The sequence below is a fragment of the Osmerus eperlanus genome, chromosome 2 (assembly GCF_963692335.1).
Source record: "Osmerus eperlanus chromosome 2, fOsmEpe2.1, whole genome shotgun sequence".
Lineage (NCBI taxonomy): Eukaryota > Metazoa > Chordata > Actinopteri > Osmeriformes > Osmeridae > Osmerus > Osmerus eperlanus.
Window position 1 is genome coordinate 2,521,480 of NC_085019.1, and position 18,476 is coordinate 2,539,955.

At 42.6% G+C, this 18,476-nt stretch overlaps 1 protein-coding gene and 1 pseudogene across 1 annotated transcript; both read left to right on the forward strand.

Moving 5' to 3' along the window:
- Window positions 1-5,006: 5,006 nt before the first annotated feature.
- LOC134037449 (migration and invasion enhancer 1-like) lies at window positions 5,007-6,372 on the forward strand (annotated as a pseudogene).
- A 2,800-nt stretch (window positions 6,373-9,172) lies between these two features.
- slc4a1a (solute carrier family 4 member 1a (Diego blood group)) lies at window positions 9,173-18,231 on the forward strand. The gene is made up of 21 exons (XM_062487309.1): window positions 9,173-9,328; window positions 10,727-10,807; window positions 10,971-11,026; window positions 11,542-11,639; window positions 11,782-11,828; window positions 12,202-12,367; window positions 12,543-12,678; window positions 12,871-12,943; window positions 13,037-13,079; window positions 13,207-13,391; window positions 13,551-13,758; window positions 13,871-14,074; window positions 14,208-14,356; window positions 14,564-14,758; window positions 14,932-15,177; window positions 15,346-15,435; window positions 15,844-16,010; window positions 16,119-16,360; window positions 16,463-16,632; window positions 16,838-17,011; window positions 17,298-18,231. Exons 2-21 carry the CDS (start codon window positions 10,781-10,783, stop codon window positions 17,373-17,375), a joined length of 2,754 nt encoding a protein of 917 aa, XP_062343293.1. The 5' UTR covers window positions 9,173-9,328; window positions 10,727-10,780; the 3' UTR covers window positions 17,376-18,231.
- The last annotated feature ends 245 nt before the right edge of the window (window positions 18,232-18,476 follow it).

Genomic DNA, 18,476 nt, shown 5'->3' on the forward strand with positions numbered 1-18,476 from the left:
CTTTACTTTCTGAGTGCCAAGCCTTGAGGGTTCGGCAAGCCATGTCATAGCTGTGGCGTTCTCCAGCAGGTTGCCTGTCAAGCAGGGCTCTGATTGAGCTGGAAGAGGTGTTCTTCAACAGGTACAGCTTGTCCGCGTCTGTAGCTGTAGGCAGGCGTTCGAGATTAGAGTTCAGTTGTTCTAGATACATCTCAATGCTCTGAGTGGGATTGTCTGGATCGAACTTCTCTATGTTCCTGCTAATTTTCAATAGCAGATCTAGTGACACTGCTGGTGGCAGGTCATGCATTTCCCATGCATTTTGTGGATGGGCTGGGCTTGAGGGTTCCTCATCATCCCATCTGTTCGGGGCGGTGGTTTGACCGCGACGTTCAGGTTGGAATTGTTGCTCCATTTTCTGGTCATCCAGTCTTCTGCTCTGCTGCTCCACATCTTCTGTTCCCCTCGTTCTTCGTGGATTCGTGTCAGCTTGGTACAGAGATTGGCTGGGAGGGGATGTATCCCTATATGGTCTTCTTGTTTCATACTCGGAGTGGAGGGGTGGTTCCGGTGAGTACAGCTGTCTTGGGTTCTGGTTTCTTGAATGCCGATCTACTTCTCTGTCGTCTCTTCCCCACCTTCGGTTGGTGTTAGGGTCTTCTGTGGACTGGATTGTGGCGTTCGCCTTGTTCAGCTTACGAATGGTAGATAGCAGTTCAGTTCTTGTTTCCTGTAACTCCTCCTTCATTGTCTCCCTGTCAGCTGTGATGTGTGAGAGAACTTGGTCCAGGTGTTGGAATTTTGTGTAGAGAGTGTGCAATTCTTCTTTTTGGTGGTCGTAGTCTGCTACTTTTTCATTAGCTTCATCCAACATCTTAATAGTGTTTTCCATGAGGGCGGTTGAGTCCTTTTTGCTTTTCTGAACCCCCTGCATTTCTTCTTTTAGGTCTCCCAGTTCCGTAGCGAGTTCCTTGTTCTCCTGTTGAAGTGTTTCCCGGATATCTCGTTCAGTTTCTTTCGCCTTGAGGGCATCCCTGAGGGTTGTTTCCTTTTCCATTAGTTGTTGTCTAGCTCTATCCAGTTCTCCAGTCAGGTCACTGGTTTCTTGTTCCATTAGCTCCCGTCGGTCCTGTTCCTTTTCTTTTTCTTTGAGGGCATCTTTGAGGGCATCTTTGAGGGTTATTTCCTTTTCCATTAGTTGTGTCTTAGCTCTTTCCAGTTCAACAGCCAGGTTGCTGGTTTCCTGTTCCAATCGTTTCCTCTGCTCTTGTTCTCTTTGTGCCGCCTTGGTAGCATCCTCTCGATCTTGAAGAGCTTGTGCCCATTGTGTTTTGACATCTGCAATTGATAACCTGAGTTGTGCAGCATAGTTAAGACCGAGGCTGGATATGCATTTGATGGTTTGGGGTTTGTCCAATATTTGGCCCACATTTTGTGCGACGACTTCATGCGTCTTCTTGGTGATCTCTTCGAAAGGTAGTCCGGTCAGAGTTTCCACATATCCTGGGTTTTCTTTCCTGGATAGGTAGACCATCAGTTTCTCAGCTTCCGTGAGGTGAGACATGTTTGGTTCGGCTATTTTGTTATTAACACAATGCTATTGTGGTAATGTTGATAGGCACTTTAGTTTTGTAGTGGTTCTCTTTTTTTTGGCAGCAATATATATACTTTTCTTTTCCTTTTTTTTTTGTTTACCAACTTAATATTAAAATTAAAATCAGAAGTTAATATTCAAAGATTAACAATCAAAAACTGAGATTAATATTCAGAAATTAAAATCAATATTAAAGTCACCATCCAGGATCAAAGATTCAGAAAAGAAATAAAATTGTTTACCAAATTAATATTAAGGTTAAAATCAGAAGTCAATATTCAAAGATTAACAATCAAAAACTGAGATTAATATCCAGAAATTAAAATTAATATTAAAGTCACCACCCAGGATCAAAGATTAAAAAAAATTGTTTATCAAATCAATACTAAAATTAAAATCAGAAGTTAATATTCAAAGATTAACAATCAAAAACTGAGATTAATATTCAGAAATTAAAATTAATATTGAAGTCACCTTCTAGGATCAAAGATTCAAACAAATTATTTATTCTTGTAGGCCTATATTAAATCTTAATTTCAGTAATCTTGTTATAGTATCTATAAACGATTAGAGAATTTAGATTGAGTAGCTGTTGATTTGTTTTAGCCTAAACTGGACTGAGAAAGTACAATGTATTTAAATACTATAGCACATTAAGTTAGCCGGTTTAGCTTGTAGAATCAAACAGATAATGAACTAAATTGTTGCTGCATCTATAATGTAGCTTTAAATTGGGCAAGGGTTTTACATTCACCTCGAATTGAATGCGAAACAGTGAAGCTTCTTTTCGAAAAGCTAGTTTATCAATTTCGGAATTGTTTAACAATATTGTGGCAGTACAGGCTGCGTTGTTCGGCTACTTCCAAACAAAAGTCCTTTTGGACTTATCGCAGATAGAGTGGGCAAACTAAAAATAATACACTTTACGTTTAATTATTATTTAGCGATTGTTGTTAAAGTTGTATATTGATGAGGGATAAATAGGATTACAGTTCAGTATGGTCAACAACGCCGATATTCTGACAACTTCCACTTTTAAGTGCGCGGAATGAAAATCAAATTACAGGTCTTTGTTCACGAAAGGTAACTATTTCCGGTTAAGCAACAATAAAGGTCCTTAAATAAGCAGCTTCTCCTGTCTCAATAATTATTTTACTGTTACTTTACTGATTCTAGAGGTTGAGTGTTTACATTAATGTTGAATTACATGCAAAACAAAGTGAAGCTTTTTCCGAAAAGCTAAGTTAATCAATTTACCAATTGTTTAACAAGGTAGAAGCATATAGCTTAATGTAGAGAGCTGCGTAGTCTCCTTCAAAATCAAAGTCCTTTTGGACTGATCAATGTCTGTTATCTACCTCTAACTAGACAATGGCAACTTATCAGTTGCTTGGTTGATTTACTCAACCCAAATGGCCAACACTACTATAATACACCTTTCCGAAGCGTGTATGGTACCAAAATAGTAGTGTTGTGACTCTATAAAAAGGATCTTATGCCTTCATGTAGAAGCGCTGCCTTTGTTTCACAAGATGAAATGAGACGGGTCGCAGTGTCACTGCGCACGCGCGTACCTCCGCTCAAGTCTAGCTTTTCCGAAGCCAGTTAGCTACACACAAATAGCCAATTGTTCACGACAAAGCCAATTCAATGAGTACACAGCACAGTATTCAAACAGTGTTTAAAACCGTAGCTATCTGGGGGAATAGTTAAATACAACGGAGCGTTAATTTAACCAAAAGGGTGGGAGGGTGGGTTTCAGACGGAAAATGTATCTCCGTTATAGATCGCTCATTTCAATCTGTTTCAAAGCCTGTCACGGGGCTCCAATATGTAGCGGGGTTTGCTCGTTTAAGATTAGCAATACTTAATTTATAATAAAGTATGTAGTTCTTGTGGGCACCACCTCTTATTGTTAAAGGGATAGAGGAAACCTTATTGAATAATATTTAAATAATAGCCTTCGTAATAATCAGTCTAATCTTGAGTCGTGAATTCTATGAAAGTAGAGCAGATCAGATAACGTGAGTGATACGCGAATATTATACACAATGATTTATTTAGGAGAATGTAATTATAATGAACAAATACCAGATAAGTTATGGGTTAGTCAGAGTAGTACAGTGGCTGGATGCAAATGAGGGCGAGCAACACAATGGCTGTGTAGAGCGCGTGTAAAGGGGGGAGGGAGAGAGAGAGAGGGGTAGAGAGGGACTTTGTGGGAACAATGGACGAGCAAGGGCAACTGATTTAGCAAGGGTTAAGCTAACTCATTTGTAAAATACAATCAAACATCAACAATTTAATCACAACATGCCAATATGTCACAGGTAAGAAATATTGCAAATCGTAGTTACTTTTGTCGGTTTGAAGAAAGGTAGAGTCAATGGTTTCGTTATCGTCCAACGAAAATAGAACAACGGAATCTTTGGCCAAAGTTCCGGGCGCTCAGTGAATTTGCAGGTTGAGAGGAAAGTTTAGAAATGTAGCTAGCACTTCAGTTTAATCCTACGAACAAGCGGGGGTGATTGTACGTTTGGGGGTTTTATACTCCAAAGGAAAAGGGGGGGTCCCCGTGAAGGTGACCTCTTTCATTGGTCAGTTTCCCCCCACCTGGGCGTCGTCCTGAGATCTGCCTAGGTGTGAAGTAGTTGTACCTTTTGAGTTCCGTTATTTCAACTGTCCATGGAATGCTCAAACTTCAGAATATAACAATACAACATTCGTAAATGGTTTTGTTAGTATGGTACATTCATTTTGATATCAGGATTGGCTGACTTAACTATACTTGAAGGGAAGTTATAATCAAACCTCAATTAAACAACGTTCTAAGTAAATGGGAAAAACACACATTATAACACATCAACTACTGTCATTGAAATAGTGTCCATGAGCCATGTAGTCCTTGAGAATATGTTTGTAAATCCTTTAAGAAAGTTATTCCTTGTAAATCCTTTGTTCTGATACTGTGGGCCGTGTGGCCTCTGTATCTGACCCCATGCTGGGTCAGAAGCTTTGAAGCTTCTCCTCTGGGAGAAGGACAAAGGGGGAAGACCCTTTCCTTGTCGGGGGTAGGAGAAGGTGTGATGGTACCGTGCTTTGTCTGTGGACTGTGCTACACTGACTACAGCAGCTCAACTTCAACCTACATTTTACAGCTATTGATTCTTAATATAACAAAAAAACTGTCATGAAGTAAACCTTTGAAGTACTTGTATTTACCTAATTGTGTAATGGATTCCTTGCCTTGATATATAATTTAGTAGAGGTGTATGTTGACAGCTCTTCTGTAATCAAATTTCTGTGCATCTGTAGAGCCAAACTTGTTTTGGTTACACAGGTGTGGTTCCTATAAGAGCTCTTCCTCGTCGCCCTTCGGAACAGTGGAATAGATTCAACATCAGAGAGTTGTTGGGACTAAAAAAATAAAGCAACGGCACGAGAGAGAAACTAGATCTTTAACCATGGGTGTGATAATCAAAGTGGAATTCTGGTAAGGGGTTTTGTCTTTGGAGCCATTATGATTAATCTATATCAACAGTGCTTGTCCGATTAATTGGTTTTAGGATTAATTATTCTGTTACACTTTTCTGCTACTAGCTCATAGATTGGTAGATCTTTGGGACATAGGCAGTAGCCTAATGTGATTGTTATTTTTAGTCATTTAGCAGACGCTCTTATCCAGATGATTTATAGCAGACGTTCATTCATTTAGCAGACGCTCTTATCCAGATGATTTATCTTTATTTATTTGAGTGATTTTGTCGTTGAATCTAGAATGTCAGGCTGTCCTGAAGTGCGTTGTGTTGTGGTCCTCTATTTCCTCAGTGGTGGATGAGGGTACGGGTCCCGCTTTCAGAAGTTTGCGCGTTCTGTACAAGTGGAGTTCCATGAAGCAGATGTCTCTGGTTTCGTTGGAAGGAAAGGTAAGAACATTGTCTAAAGGTGTGGAGCCCGATTCCCTAACCGCTCAGCCACCTGACTCCCTCCTGACATCTCTCATATATTCATCATTAGGAGTGTTTATTGATGATGTACTATGTTCAATTTGAACTGTTGTTTCCACAGGGAGTTTTGAGATTGAAATCAATGGGGAAGTGGTCTTCTCCAAACTGGAGACAAAAGGCTTCCCATACGAACATGACGTGAGCAGCCTCACCCTTTCACGTGCCAAACAGTGAACATTGCTGTTTGGCAGCCTTTTAAATCGTATCTTTTTATCCCCGCAGGTGAGGGAGGTTATCCAAAACGCTTTCGATGGCAAGCCTGTGGAGAAGATCACTAAAAGCCGTCCGTCTTGCATCATTTTATAACTCGGCCTCCCCTCCAGTCTCTGACCCGCAACACTCAGGTCCTGCTGTCGCTCTGCTCCCTCAGACGGGGCTCGAGGAATCAGTGATGCACATCCGTCTGATTCAGTTCCATGTTTAGGCCATACAGAGGTAGAGTAACTTCTACGTGTTACAATGGAGATCTCCTGTCCCCTCTCTGATCCCATCACGTTGTCCCAGGACGTTAATGATTACTATAGCCTAAAGTTGAAAGGTGATGGTATGATGAGAAGATGTCCTGGCAACTCATAGTCATAGGATCAGAGACTGGGAAGAGATTCTTCGTCGGAAAGCCAGATAGTTTTGACTGGTAAGTGCCTTGTTTCCTGTCACTTTTAAACAGCTATGTCATAATGTTTTGGATTGATACAATTGCAGAAGACAACTGTTTGTTTACTCAGGCCAGTAAATATACACAATAAATGCATATAATTAATATTATAATAAAGTGATTGATTATTTAAACTATTACTTTCATGTTGCTATTGACATTGGTTGTCTTGTCCAGTTTTGCATCTATCATATTGGCACGTGCTACAACTTCTAAACACTTTATTAAGTAGTTTAACACTAGAGGGGATACAGAAAAAAGCTGTTTTCAGCTGATCCTATCTCAATCCTAATATAATGAAAATATCATACCCATAGTCAATTACATGTTACTTTTATGATTTATCTTTATTCTGCTACACATAATGGAACATGTTTTATATCATTAGTATAGTTAGATTTGTCTTTTATTAACACCGATGAGGCTTCTGAGAAGTAGGGGTGGTTAATAAGTAGTCTAATTGACATACTAGAATTAGGAGGGTCCAGGGTGCAGGCCCTGGTGACTGATGATAATTCATGCAAGTCTGCATAGGTGTAAAACTGATAGAGGCTGTGGGCTGGGTTTCTCAGTTTAGCAGACACCCCACAACCCCTCTCTATACCAAGGAGGTTAGAAACACTAAAGGCTCCCCCCCCCCCCCCCCCCCCAACATACCATGTCTCAACCTCCCAATGAGAATGAAGACGTAAAAACAAGGCATTTCAAAATACACGTCATCTCAAGGCTGATAAATAGGGTTTTCATCCGTTGTGATCTGATAATATACAGTATTTTAGTCCCCATTATGTACACTTTGTACATCCAACTTATACATCCAATTCATATATTCATGTATTATCCTCTGTGTTCATTGACGTCATAATTAGTTGCAACACACTCCAAATGGCCCAATGGTTACCCAGATAGGCGTCACCTGATGAGGTTCAGAGAAACATCTCTCCTGTCAGCACTCTGTCATCTCCCCTCTCAATGCCCTCATGCCAGTTTCCTCGTAACCTTGACAACACCACCAGAGAGAGGGAAGTAAAACACCAACTGTCAATTATAAATCTTAAATTATGATGTAAAACTACATTTACATTTACATTTAGTCATTTAGCAGACGCTCTTATCCAGAGCGACTTACAGTAAGTACAGGGACATTCCCCCCCCGAGGCAAGTAGGGTGAAGTGCCTTGCCCAAGGACACAATGTCATTTTTGCACGGCAGGGAATCGAACTGGCAACCTTCAGATTACTAGCCCGACTCCCTCACCGCTCAGCCATCTGACTCCCTGTTCACATTTCGATTTCAACTTGAATAACTAATTGAACACATCAAAATGACTCTTCCGGCTATGCAGAGACATAAGAGGACACTGTGAGAAGTGTGGTAGGGGGAACTCCCTGTGGTGAGCGGGAGTGCCTGCTTGTTTGATAATTCTGTAGAGAGCACAGGCATATGGGCACCACAGATAGGCCTCCTTGATTTGATGATAACAGACCATTGCCATGGTTAAGTTAGAGTTTTCTCTTTACTATTTACATTTGTTATATCCTCATTTGATCAGTACAATTCACTTTTGTCATTTACCTTTTTTTCAATTTTTATTTTAGTAAAATCTTCAACTTTTCAAAACCTGCATGCAAAAAAATAATAATAAAAAAGACTAAATGTTTTTTTGGGTGTGTGTGTATTTACAGACTGAACTTGATAATGTTACACATTTCCAGTGGATATTTAGCAATACTAAGTGTTTTACTGTAATGTATTGGTTCCTTACCAAATAGCATAAGAAGAAAGGGTAAAGTCCTGTCAGTATTAACATTTGTCAAGAGAATATGGGCGGACTCCTTTCCTTATCAGACAGGCCTCTGGCAAGGACAAACACATGCTGTACTCTTTTCAATGTTCCTGATAGGTATAGAGTTACCTCCTGCAAAAAGTAACACATCAAAAGTAGACATTAAACCACAAGAGTAGACAGTTTTTCAGTTAGAAACAAGAAAAATCGAATTATCCACAAATGAAGAATGCATTTTACACCCATGTTAATGCCTGGCCTTGTAACTACTGTACAACAGTCAAGTTTCTGTCTCAAATTAGAGGAGCAGTCAGACTATTCCCTTCTTGTTCAGAATTCATGTCCTCTAGACACCCCTTCATGTTGTATTCGTTTCACGTGCTTCAGTTGCATTACATGTCCCAGTGTTTGAGGACTTCATTGTCTGTCTTGATGACATATAGACATTTAGTCATTTAGCAGACGCTCTTATCCAGAGCGACTTACTGTAAGTACAGGGACATTCCCCCGAGGCAAGTAGGGTGAAGTGCCTTGCCCAAGGACACAACGTCATTTGGCACAGCCGGGAATCGAACCGGTAACCTTCTGATTACTAGCCCGAATCCCTAACCGCTCAGCCACCTGACACCTGACTGATGAGAGTGACCACACGGTACAGCCTCAAGCCACTGGGGTTGAAGGAGACGATCAACATTGATCCTCATCCTATAACTGCAGTCTTGAACATACGAGGATGGAGGCTGTTTGTGGGAGAGCGGAAAAAAAAAGTTATCAAAACTTGTTCACAATATTTATGGTGGGGGGGGGGGGGGGAGTCCCCATCGCCTCTCAGAAGGGAATCCTCAGGGTGTAAACAAGATGACGTAGGCAGTCAAGATGCCCTCCTCCCGATATTGACCGCCCCCCCTTCTGGACCTCGGAGCCTCCCTCAGACACGGTGATGCTGACCTGCTGGTCCATACAGGTTGCTCTCTGACTCTACATTCTGGCTTGGCCCCTGTCCAAGCAGAGAGGGTGGAGGGAGGAGAGCAGGGCTGGGATATCCCAGGGTCAAGGTGTCTGGCTTCGATAGGCCTGGTTGTCTGTACATCAGGCCTTATCTCCCCCGGCCCCCTGGGTGACAAGCTGCCTGGAGCTTGTGGGGTGCTGCGTTGTCTTGGTTGACGTAGCTTCATGTGGGTGTTCCCTCAACTGCCCACTCTCTCTCTGGTTTCCATCAGTCTCGGGTCACTCTATCATTGGGTACGGCGACATTGTGATCGAACTTCTCCTTGGCCCAGAGAGCAGGCTCGGATACCTGTGTACAGGTAAGGGTGTGGTCTCTAGCCTCCTGGTTAGGGTCATTCTGTCGTGGTTTGGGGGGGTTTGGGGGCCTTTGTGGGGGTCAAGGACAGGTGAGGAAAAAAGAGGATTTGCAAAGAGAACAGTACTGAAAGCTTTATTTAACTTAAAAGTGACAAACAAGCTATTTATTAAGAGACTGTGTTGAATTAGGAAAATCATTTTAAAAAGTATTAGTTCTTAGCAGGTGTAGAATTAGCAGTGAAGCGGTAAACAATTTAAGATGATTCCAGTAGTTTTTTTTGTTTTTTACCAACCTGTCAATGCAATGTACTACATTTGAAGAGTAGAAAAAAGAATTGAGCTCAAACTTTAGCTAGTTAATTTAATTTAAACTTGTCATTGCTGAGGTAGTACAACGACAGTACCACAATTCTTTCACCAATTTCTTTAGGTATGATATGTGTCAAAAGTTGACAGTTGACTTTACCCGCTCAAGTCAGTTGAGCGTGTTGAGTTCTAGCTGTCTGGAAGACAGCAGAAGCAGGGTCTCCTTATCTCTCCTTTCAATAACTGCTGTTAAACTGTGATGTCAAAATATATTGTGTAGTGATGACATTCGTATTGAAGACATAGCCGAGTAGTGTATCATATTCGCACGGTTTTATTCACTCAACTCAAAGTTGACCTTGGATAAACTGAAAATGTATCTAAATATGCATCAAGTCTGATGCCGACTTCTGTCTTTGACCTTATTACGTTGAGAAACAAAATAAAAAATGTTTTTTTTTGTTTTGTTTGGGGTACATTGTTGTTCATCTACTTGTAAGAATACATAACATAGAGGAAGGTTTTACGGTGATGGTGGCGCAGTGACACACTGTGCTGACGAACCAAGGGGCTCTGCAGCTTCTACTGGAAGGAGGGTGTAACCCAAGAGATAAGGCAATGTGCTTCTCCACGCACAGAGATGGTCACACCGTCTTGACGCCTGCCTGCCATCTGCCAGGGGCTGAGGGGCTGAGCGCGTCTCTCTGGGGCCAGGACACCAGATGGCGCTATCTTGATTGTAGGGGCCTCACTGTTTCCAGAACTGTGCTCTCAGGCATCTGCTGTTTCTGTTAGGTACCAAATTGAACCTAATCTGTTCGGTTAAAATGGTTTAATCTGAAGAGTTGAGGGAAAAATGCCTCCCTTTATTTGACTCTGGACCATTATTATTTCTACTAAAGCAATTACTGGAAGGACTCTAGACTCAGAAGGTCACCCAAGGAAGATGTGTTCCATATTTAGTCTATTAGCAACCTTTATAATTGATCTGTCAATGTGAGAATGTGCCTAATTTTGTCCTTTATTTATTTTGTTTCCCCTCCAGACTTCATACATGTTTTTAAATGTGTTGTCCTTTTGGGTTGACTTTCCAGGGTGTGCACAAGCTTGACTAAAAGGACTGACAACAAAAACTCTGAGACACACCAATGGAAAACGATCTGTCTTTCGGACAGGTGGGCAAAAACATGTTCAGTGAATTATAGCATTGTATTTAGGTATTCCAGTATCAACGTTACATGCCTCAAGACATTTGCATGTTACTCCAAAATGTGTGTAGTGCATCCTCAAATAGCTTCCATTTGTTTAGTTTTTTTCTTTCCTGTTAATCCCATCCAGGACAATGACATGTCCTCTGATGAGAATGATTCACTTGTTCCATCTCTGCTAAGGCTGTAAGTGATTCCTTTCTTTTAAGTCATATGCCACTTTTTCTCATCTAAATAATAATATATTTAATGCAGTCATCTTTTACTGAATTCCGTTTGTCTGATAAGAAAACAAATAGATGATAGAACTCTGACCCCCATTGATAGAACATTGACCCCCAAATATATTATTTCAAAAGCACAGGCATGTTATTTAATTAATGTTTTTGCTGCCCCCTTTTGGCTACAATAAAATGCACTCATGAGTTCCCACAAGTGCATGGATTGCAATTGCTTTTATTTCCCCCCCAACCTCAAATCAAGATCCCTGTGTCTATAAGGACTGAATTATAGTGCTATGCAAGCAGAAATATCACTGCCTGCCCTGTTGTTTGTGAGATCTGGGGAGACCTGGAGAGAGGTTTCTGAACATGGCCGACTGCTTGCCTCCCTCTCTAACCCTGTTCTCCCCCTCCACCTCACCCCTAGGACTGCTTGCCTCCCTCTCTAACCCTGTTCTCCCCCCTCCACCTCACCCCTAGGACTCCTTCAGACCGGTACGGCTACGACCTGGAGATGAGCAGGCAGGAGGAGGACAACAAGCCCCCCATGCCGATTAGCCTTCCTGCTGGCACAGAGGGTAAGCTCAACCCCACAACTGGAGACTAAAACGGCTACACCAATCAGTCTGTTCAAACACCAACTCTCTATTCCAAATCAGCTTCTGTTAAACTCGTGATTTAAATGCTTTAACGTGAGCAACAATATGTTCGGTCTCGCAGCTTTTCTCAACATGAACACCAATGCCACCACCAGAGGAGACGCTCAGGTGAGTGGATAAATATCTGTCAACGCTCTTCAAATCATCATCACTTGTGTTCTTGGGACTAAAGTGTGTTCCAAATTGCTGTGTGTGTGTTTGGTGTGTGGTGTGTGTTTGGTGTGTGGTGTGTGTGTTTGGTGTGTGGTGTGTGTGTTTGGTGTGTGTTTGGTGTGTGTTTGGTGTGTGTTTGGTGTGTGTGTTTGGTGTGTGTGTTTGGTGTGTGGTGTGTGTGTTTGGTGTGTTTGGTGTGTGTGTTTGGTGTGTGGTGTGTGTGTTTGGTGTGTGTGTTTGGTGTGTGGTGTGTGTGTTTGGTGTGTGTGTTTGGTGTGTGGTGTGTGTGTTTGGTGTGTGTGTTTGGTGTGTGGTGTGTGTGTTCCAGGCATATGTGGAGCTGAACGAGCTCAGGGGCAGCACCTGGCAGGAGACTGGTCGATGGGTGGGCTTTGAGGAGAATATGAACCCAGCCACGGGCGTCTGGAGCCCCTCCCACATCTCCTACCTCACCTTCAAGAGTCTGATCCAGCTTCGCAAGACCATGAGCACAGGTGACACACACTCACTCAATGAGAATGCATGCGACGAATGACAAGCTAAGCTACGTCACTCGAACTGTAAATGACATCCGTTATGCAGTGAAGTGGGAAAAATGAACTTTTTCTGCTCGAAGAAATCGTTTCGCTTACTTGAAGGTGTTCTGTTGCTGTGTGTGTCTGTGTGCAGGTGTGGTCATCCTTGACCTCAACGCAGGCAGTCTGTCTGCTGTGGCCGAAAGTGTGGCTGATCAACTGCTGAGCAAGAACGAGATCCGCTCAAGTGATCGAGATGTCCTTCTGAGGGCTCTCCTGCAGAGACGCAGGTAACACACACACACACACAGACATACACACATTTACACATTAAACTACCTGTAAATATCAAACTATTTGTATTCTGTATTGTTGAGCAAACTCTTCACCCTAGAGTAGTACAGTGGTCTACGCTAAATTGCTCACCAAACTATAATATGGTCCAAAATTATTGCACACGTGTTTTTACATTATTTTTACAGTCAGTCTGAGGGACAACCTACTCAAGTTACACCAGGAGGCATAGAGATGCAGACGTTTTCTGTCACCAAGCAGGTAATATGTTTACTCCCAAAAAATGACCCCACTGCCCTCTGTCTTCCTCACTCAAACAGCTCCTATCTGATATATTTCTGTTTTTTTTTGCAGAGAGATAAATCTGATAGTATAGAAGCTTCCATCGTCCTGTCAGGTGAGTGTGTGACGCTATGAAGAACCTTGTGCAAATACTAATTACGTCTGGCTTGTGTGAAATCTTAGTGTTCTATGTGTGTGTGTGTGTGTGTGTGTGTGTGTGTGTGTGTGTGTGGTCCTTGTAGGGGTCCTGGACTCGCTGGAGAGTCCTGCTGTGGCCTTTGTCAGGCTGAAGGACTCTGTGGTGATGGAGTCGGTTCTGGAAGTCCCTGTGCCGGTGCGCTTCGTGTTTGTCCTGGTGGGGCCCAGCAAGAGCGGCCTGGACTACCATGAGAGTGGGCGAGCCATGGGGGCACTTATGGCTGACTGGGTATGTTGGGAGGCGTGGGGGTGGGGTGGAGGACCGCACATTGAGGAGGTGGTTGTAAACTCCAAACTTACACTGTGTTAAAAATTAAATATTCTATTCTTAAAAAATCTTGCATTATGGCTTTGTATGTTTGTTTTCCTCACTGGTCTGGTTGTGTAGGTGTTCGGTCTTGAGGCGTACCTGGCCCAGACTGACAAGGACCTGACCAATGCCATCGCTGACTTCATGGACTGCAGCATTGTCATCCCGCCCACTGAGATCCAAGACCAGACTATGCTCCAGCCAATCATCAACTTCCAGAAGCAGATGCTGCGTGACAGACTCCGCCCCTATGACACCCGCCTCATCATGGGTGGAGATGCTAAAGGTCAGTCTGACATCATTCACAACACAACCCATCAAAACACAACACAACTTGTTGATTTCAAACCTAAACCATTGAAATGAAGAAAAATGAGAAACGTTCAATGTATTTTCAGTGGACACGGGTCCTGAGGAGCCAAGAGAAGACCCTCTGGCACGCACAGGCTATCCGTTTGGTGGGATGGTGAAAGACCTCAAGCGCCGTTACCGCCATTACATCAGCGACTACACAGATGCTCTGAATCCTCAGGTCTTGGCAGCTGTAATTTTCATCTACTTTGCTGCCCTATCTCCTGCCATCACCTTCGGAGGACTTCTTGGTGAGCACACAGGCCCTGTCTGGGTGGGCGCTGGAGACCTTTTTAAGCTATCACTTTCACAGCTGGCTATTTAGGTGACTGATCAATAACAAGCAACTGCATTCTTCATCTCTCCCTTTACCGATGATCGTAGCTGACAAGACCGAGCAGATGATGGGCGTGTCAGAGCTCATGATCTCCACCTGTATTCAGGGCATCATCTTCTGCCTCATTGCTGCGCAACCCGTTCTGGTCATCGGCTTCTCAGGACCACTATTGGTGTTTGAGGAGGCATTCTATGTAGTAAGTATCTGCACAGCATTGGTTACAGGATAGTTGTTTGACCTTGTTCTGGCCCTTGCCCTTGTTTAAATTGTAGCAATTAAAGATGTCAGTGATTTTCAATGGAGGTGAAATATTTATTATATTTCGATCAAAGCCCTACTTACTTTACTTTTCTCATGTCATGTTCTTATCGTTTGATTAACGTTTTTTGATTCCTTCTAATAGTTCTGTAAGTCTCAGGACCTGGAGTACATAGTGGGCCGCATCTGGGTGGGTATGTGGCTGGTGATCATAGTGGTGATCATCGTGGCTGTCGAGGGCAGCTTCCTGGTCAGATACATATCCCGCTTCACCCAGGAGATCTTCTCCATCCTTATCTCCCTCATCTTCATCTACGAGACCTTCAGCAAGCTCATGAAGGTACACAGGATCCACACTGTTACATCACATCCTGTTTATCTTCACATCCATTTCATTCCCATGATCCAGTTACAGGCATTTCCTGTAGATGTGTTTGGAAATCACAACCTCCCTGTCTCCATTCTCTACCTCTGCGCCAACTCCACTATCCTCATTCTGTTCCTTTTCCTCAGATCTTCAAAGCTCACCCTTTGATTCTGAACTACGACCACTTGAACGACACCCATGACAACCCATTCCGCCCGGTAATCAAGGAGCACATTGAAATCCATTCCGATGGCAACGTCACAGTAAAGGAGCTGGAGATCGAGACGCCGTACCCCAACACAGCTCTTCTCTCCATGTGTCTGATGTTCGGATGTTTCTTCATCGCGTACTTCCTCCGCATGTTCAAAAATGGCCACTTCCTTCCGGGTCCGGTAAGACATACAAAGGCTTTCGATTCTGACTATCATTGTAGTGTAAAATAATTGCCTTGTTTGAAACTCGTGGATACTAATAACCCAGTATATCTTGAATATGATGATCTTTCGCAAATGGACTTTGTCAGCGTATGTCACCATGTACTTTTCACAACATTTCCACAGATTCGTCGTTTGATCGGAGATTTTGGTGTTCCGATCGCTATTTTCATTATGATTGCTATAGACATCAATATCGAGGATGCCTACACTCAGGTAAATAGTATTTAGGTTTATCTTGTCTCAACCAGGGTCATTTGTGTAAAATGTATCAGCTTAAAAGAAAAAGCACATATTTTTGTACAGTAATGAACACCATTATTACTGCTTATAATATTGCTCATCTGTACTACTGTGAGATTTTCAAAACACTTTGTGCTGAAAGGCAGCTTACTATTTATTTACTATTTATAATTTCGCTGGCAAACCATATTATAAAAGCAATAAGGTACTCGAGGCAGTACTTTATCGCCGATAAAGGCGATACGTGTTCCAGGGTTTGCTAACAACACCCTTGAACACGTACTTTATTGGCGATAAAGTACTGCCTCGAGTACCTTATTGCTTAAGTATACACAGTATATGATGCAGGCAACACATACATCATCATCCATTTGCCTTTAGAAATTGGTGGTGCCAAAGGGGCTCATGGTGACCAACCCAAAGGTCAGAGGCTGGTTCATTAACCCCATGGGAGAGCACAAGCCTTTCCCCATCTGGATGATGTTCGCCTGCTGCGTTCCCGCCGTTCTCGTCTTCATCCTCATCTTCCTCGAGTCCCAGATCACCACGTAAGCGACATCCTGCATCAGCGTGTCATAATGGAGTCCCGCAACCCTCAGCTCGCCTTTTACCGTTTCAATTATATTTACTAACCCTCCTTCTCTGGTGGCTTCCAGACTTATTGTGAGCAAACCCGAAAGGAAGATGGTGAAGGGCTCTGGTTTCCATTTTGACCTCCTCTTACTGGTGACCATGGGGGGCATCGGGTCTCTGTTTGGAGTGCCATGGTTGAGTGCTGCCACTGTGCGGTCTGTCACCCATGCCAACGCCCTGACTGTCATGTCCAAAGGCCCAAAGCCTGAGATTGAGAAGGTGCTGGAGCAAAGAATCAGTGGCATGCTTGTGGCTATTATGGTTGGTGAGTGTCACAGCCAGGTATCCCTGGAGGCAAAAGGAGAACAATTTCAACTGTGTGCAAGCGGCGGTAAAGATTGTCGTTGTTCATCCTTCCTTTTTCAAGGTGTGTCTATTCTCATGGAGCCCATCCTGAAGATGATTCCCATGACTGCCTTGTTTGGAATATTCCTCTACATGGGTATCACCTCACTCAGTGGGATTCAGATGTGGGACCGCATTCTTCTGATGATTGTACCCAAGAAATACTTTCCGCAGGATGCCTATGCCACCAGGGTATGCAGCCTCCCCCAGACACCCAATTGTCCCAGTCTTGTTGTGATTCCTTCAACTGGTGGACCAGTCTGACTATTTCAAATTCTTATTTTATTCCAGACATCTATACAGTCATACAGTATTCAATCCTACAGTAAATGTTTCTTTCCTCCTCCTCCTCCCCTCCCCCCCCCCCCCCCCCCCCCGCCCCCACACTGTGTCACAGGTGAAGACCTTGCGGATGCACCTGTTCACCTTGATCCAAGTTGTGTGCTTGGCCGTGCTGTGGGCGGTGAAGATGAGCCCCTTCTCTCTGGCTCTGCCCTTTGTCATCATCCTCACCGTCCCATTGCGCATGCTCCTGACTGGTACAGTCTTTTCAGTCACAGAGATGAAATGTGTAAGTACCACTGACTTAGTTTTCCCCCTCATTCATATATTTAAAAACGTGTATTGGGGGGGGGGGGGGGGGGGGGGGGCAAACAAGGGGGGGTAGCGGGGGGGAGGCAAACAAGTGTCTTGTAGCAAGGGCATATCCTCCCGGAAAGATCCCAGAAAACTAAATTGAAGAAATCAAGACTGATTGTGGTCAAATAAATAATATGTTAGTTATTTGACAGAATGTGCCATACCTGTCTATATGATGGTTGCTTAGTTACCTGCTGTGACTGTGTGTTAAATTGCAGCTGGATGCTGATGATGCCAAAGTGAAGTTTGAAGAAGAGCCAGGAGAGGATATGTACCATGAGTCCCCATTGCCATAAATACCTTTAACCTGAAGAAGAATTCCAGTCAATTCAAATCAAGCTTCTTTTTTTTTTTTTAACAGATGGTTGTGCAAATTGGATTCCAAAATGTTGATAGTTATCTTTGAGTAGTTCTGTTCTTAATCTAATTACTTTGCTATCGGTATATTCTTCTCTAAACTTCATTGATATAGCATTTTCCAATCAAAATCTAAAAATTCTCAAGAGAGAATTTAAAATTTTTTCTGAATATATATATATATATATTAAAGTTATACAATAGTTTAAAAGTGCCTTGAAGGTTCCATTACATCAACATTATTATATAGAATAAAAAAATATCTAACACCGCTACACAGATCAAACTATCTTCCAAAATCTGTGAATTTCATGAGACTGAATTTCCTAACTCAGTCCTTTTATATCTAAAGATGTTTTTTGTTAATCAATTTTTGTTCAAGCTTTTTTGTGATTGTGTCTGCTAACTAAAATAACTTGTGCATTTGGTCCTTTTGTTCTTAAAATTGCTATTATGTTTGATTGGGTTGCCATACTTTTATAGAATCTGTAAATATATAGCCAAAAGTATTTAATGAGTGTCCAGTGAATGTATTCACCTCATGGGGCATGCTTTCAGAATTGCAAACTTGGTAAAGAGCTGGAGTGATTGCTTTGACAGTTGGGTGAACAGTATCTACATATCAATGTAAATATCTTAGTGTTATCACATAAATGTAGTTGTATTCTACCATTGTATCATCAGTAATGCATATTGGGCAGTTTGCTCGTTCATTATTGTATGTCTGTGTGCGTGGATCACTGTACAACTGCTGTGATGTTCACCTTATCAATTAAAAACATTCACGTGACTCAATTATCAAATTCATCATTTAATTTGTGGACTGAATGGAAGGAGGATGTTAGACATTGCCGGCCCCACAGGGACAAGGAGAAAGATGCCAACCCAGTTCTATATAACGTGGCTTTACGCTCATTGGAAAGTCGTTTGTTTTCAATGAATCTGGCTGACTGGATTGGACGGCAGGGTTACGCCCACAAACAGACAAGGTGGAGTTGAAAGAAATTACATGAGGGACAAAATGAAGCTGTCAAACAACC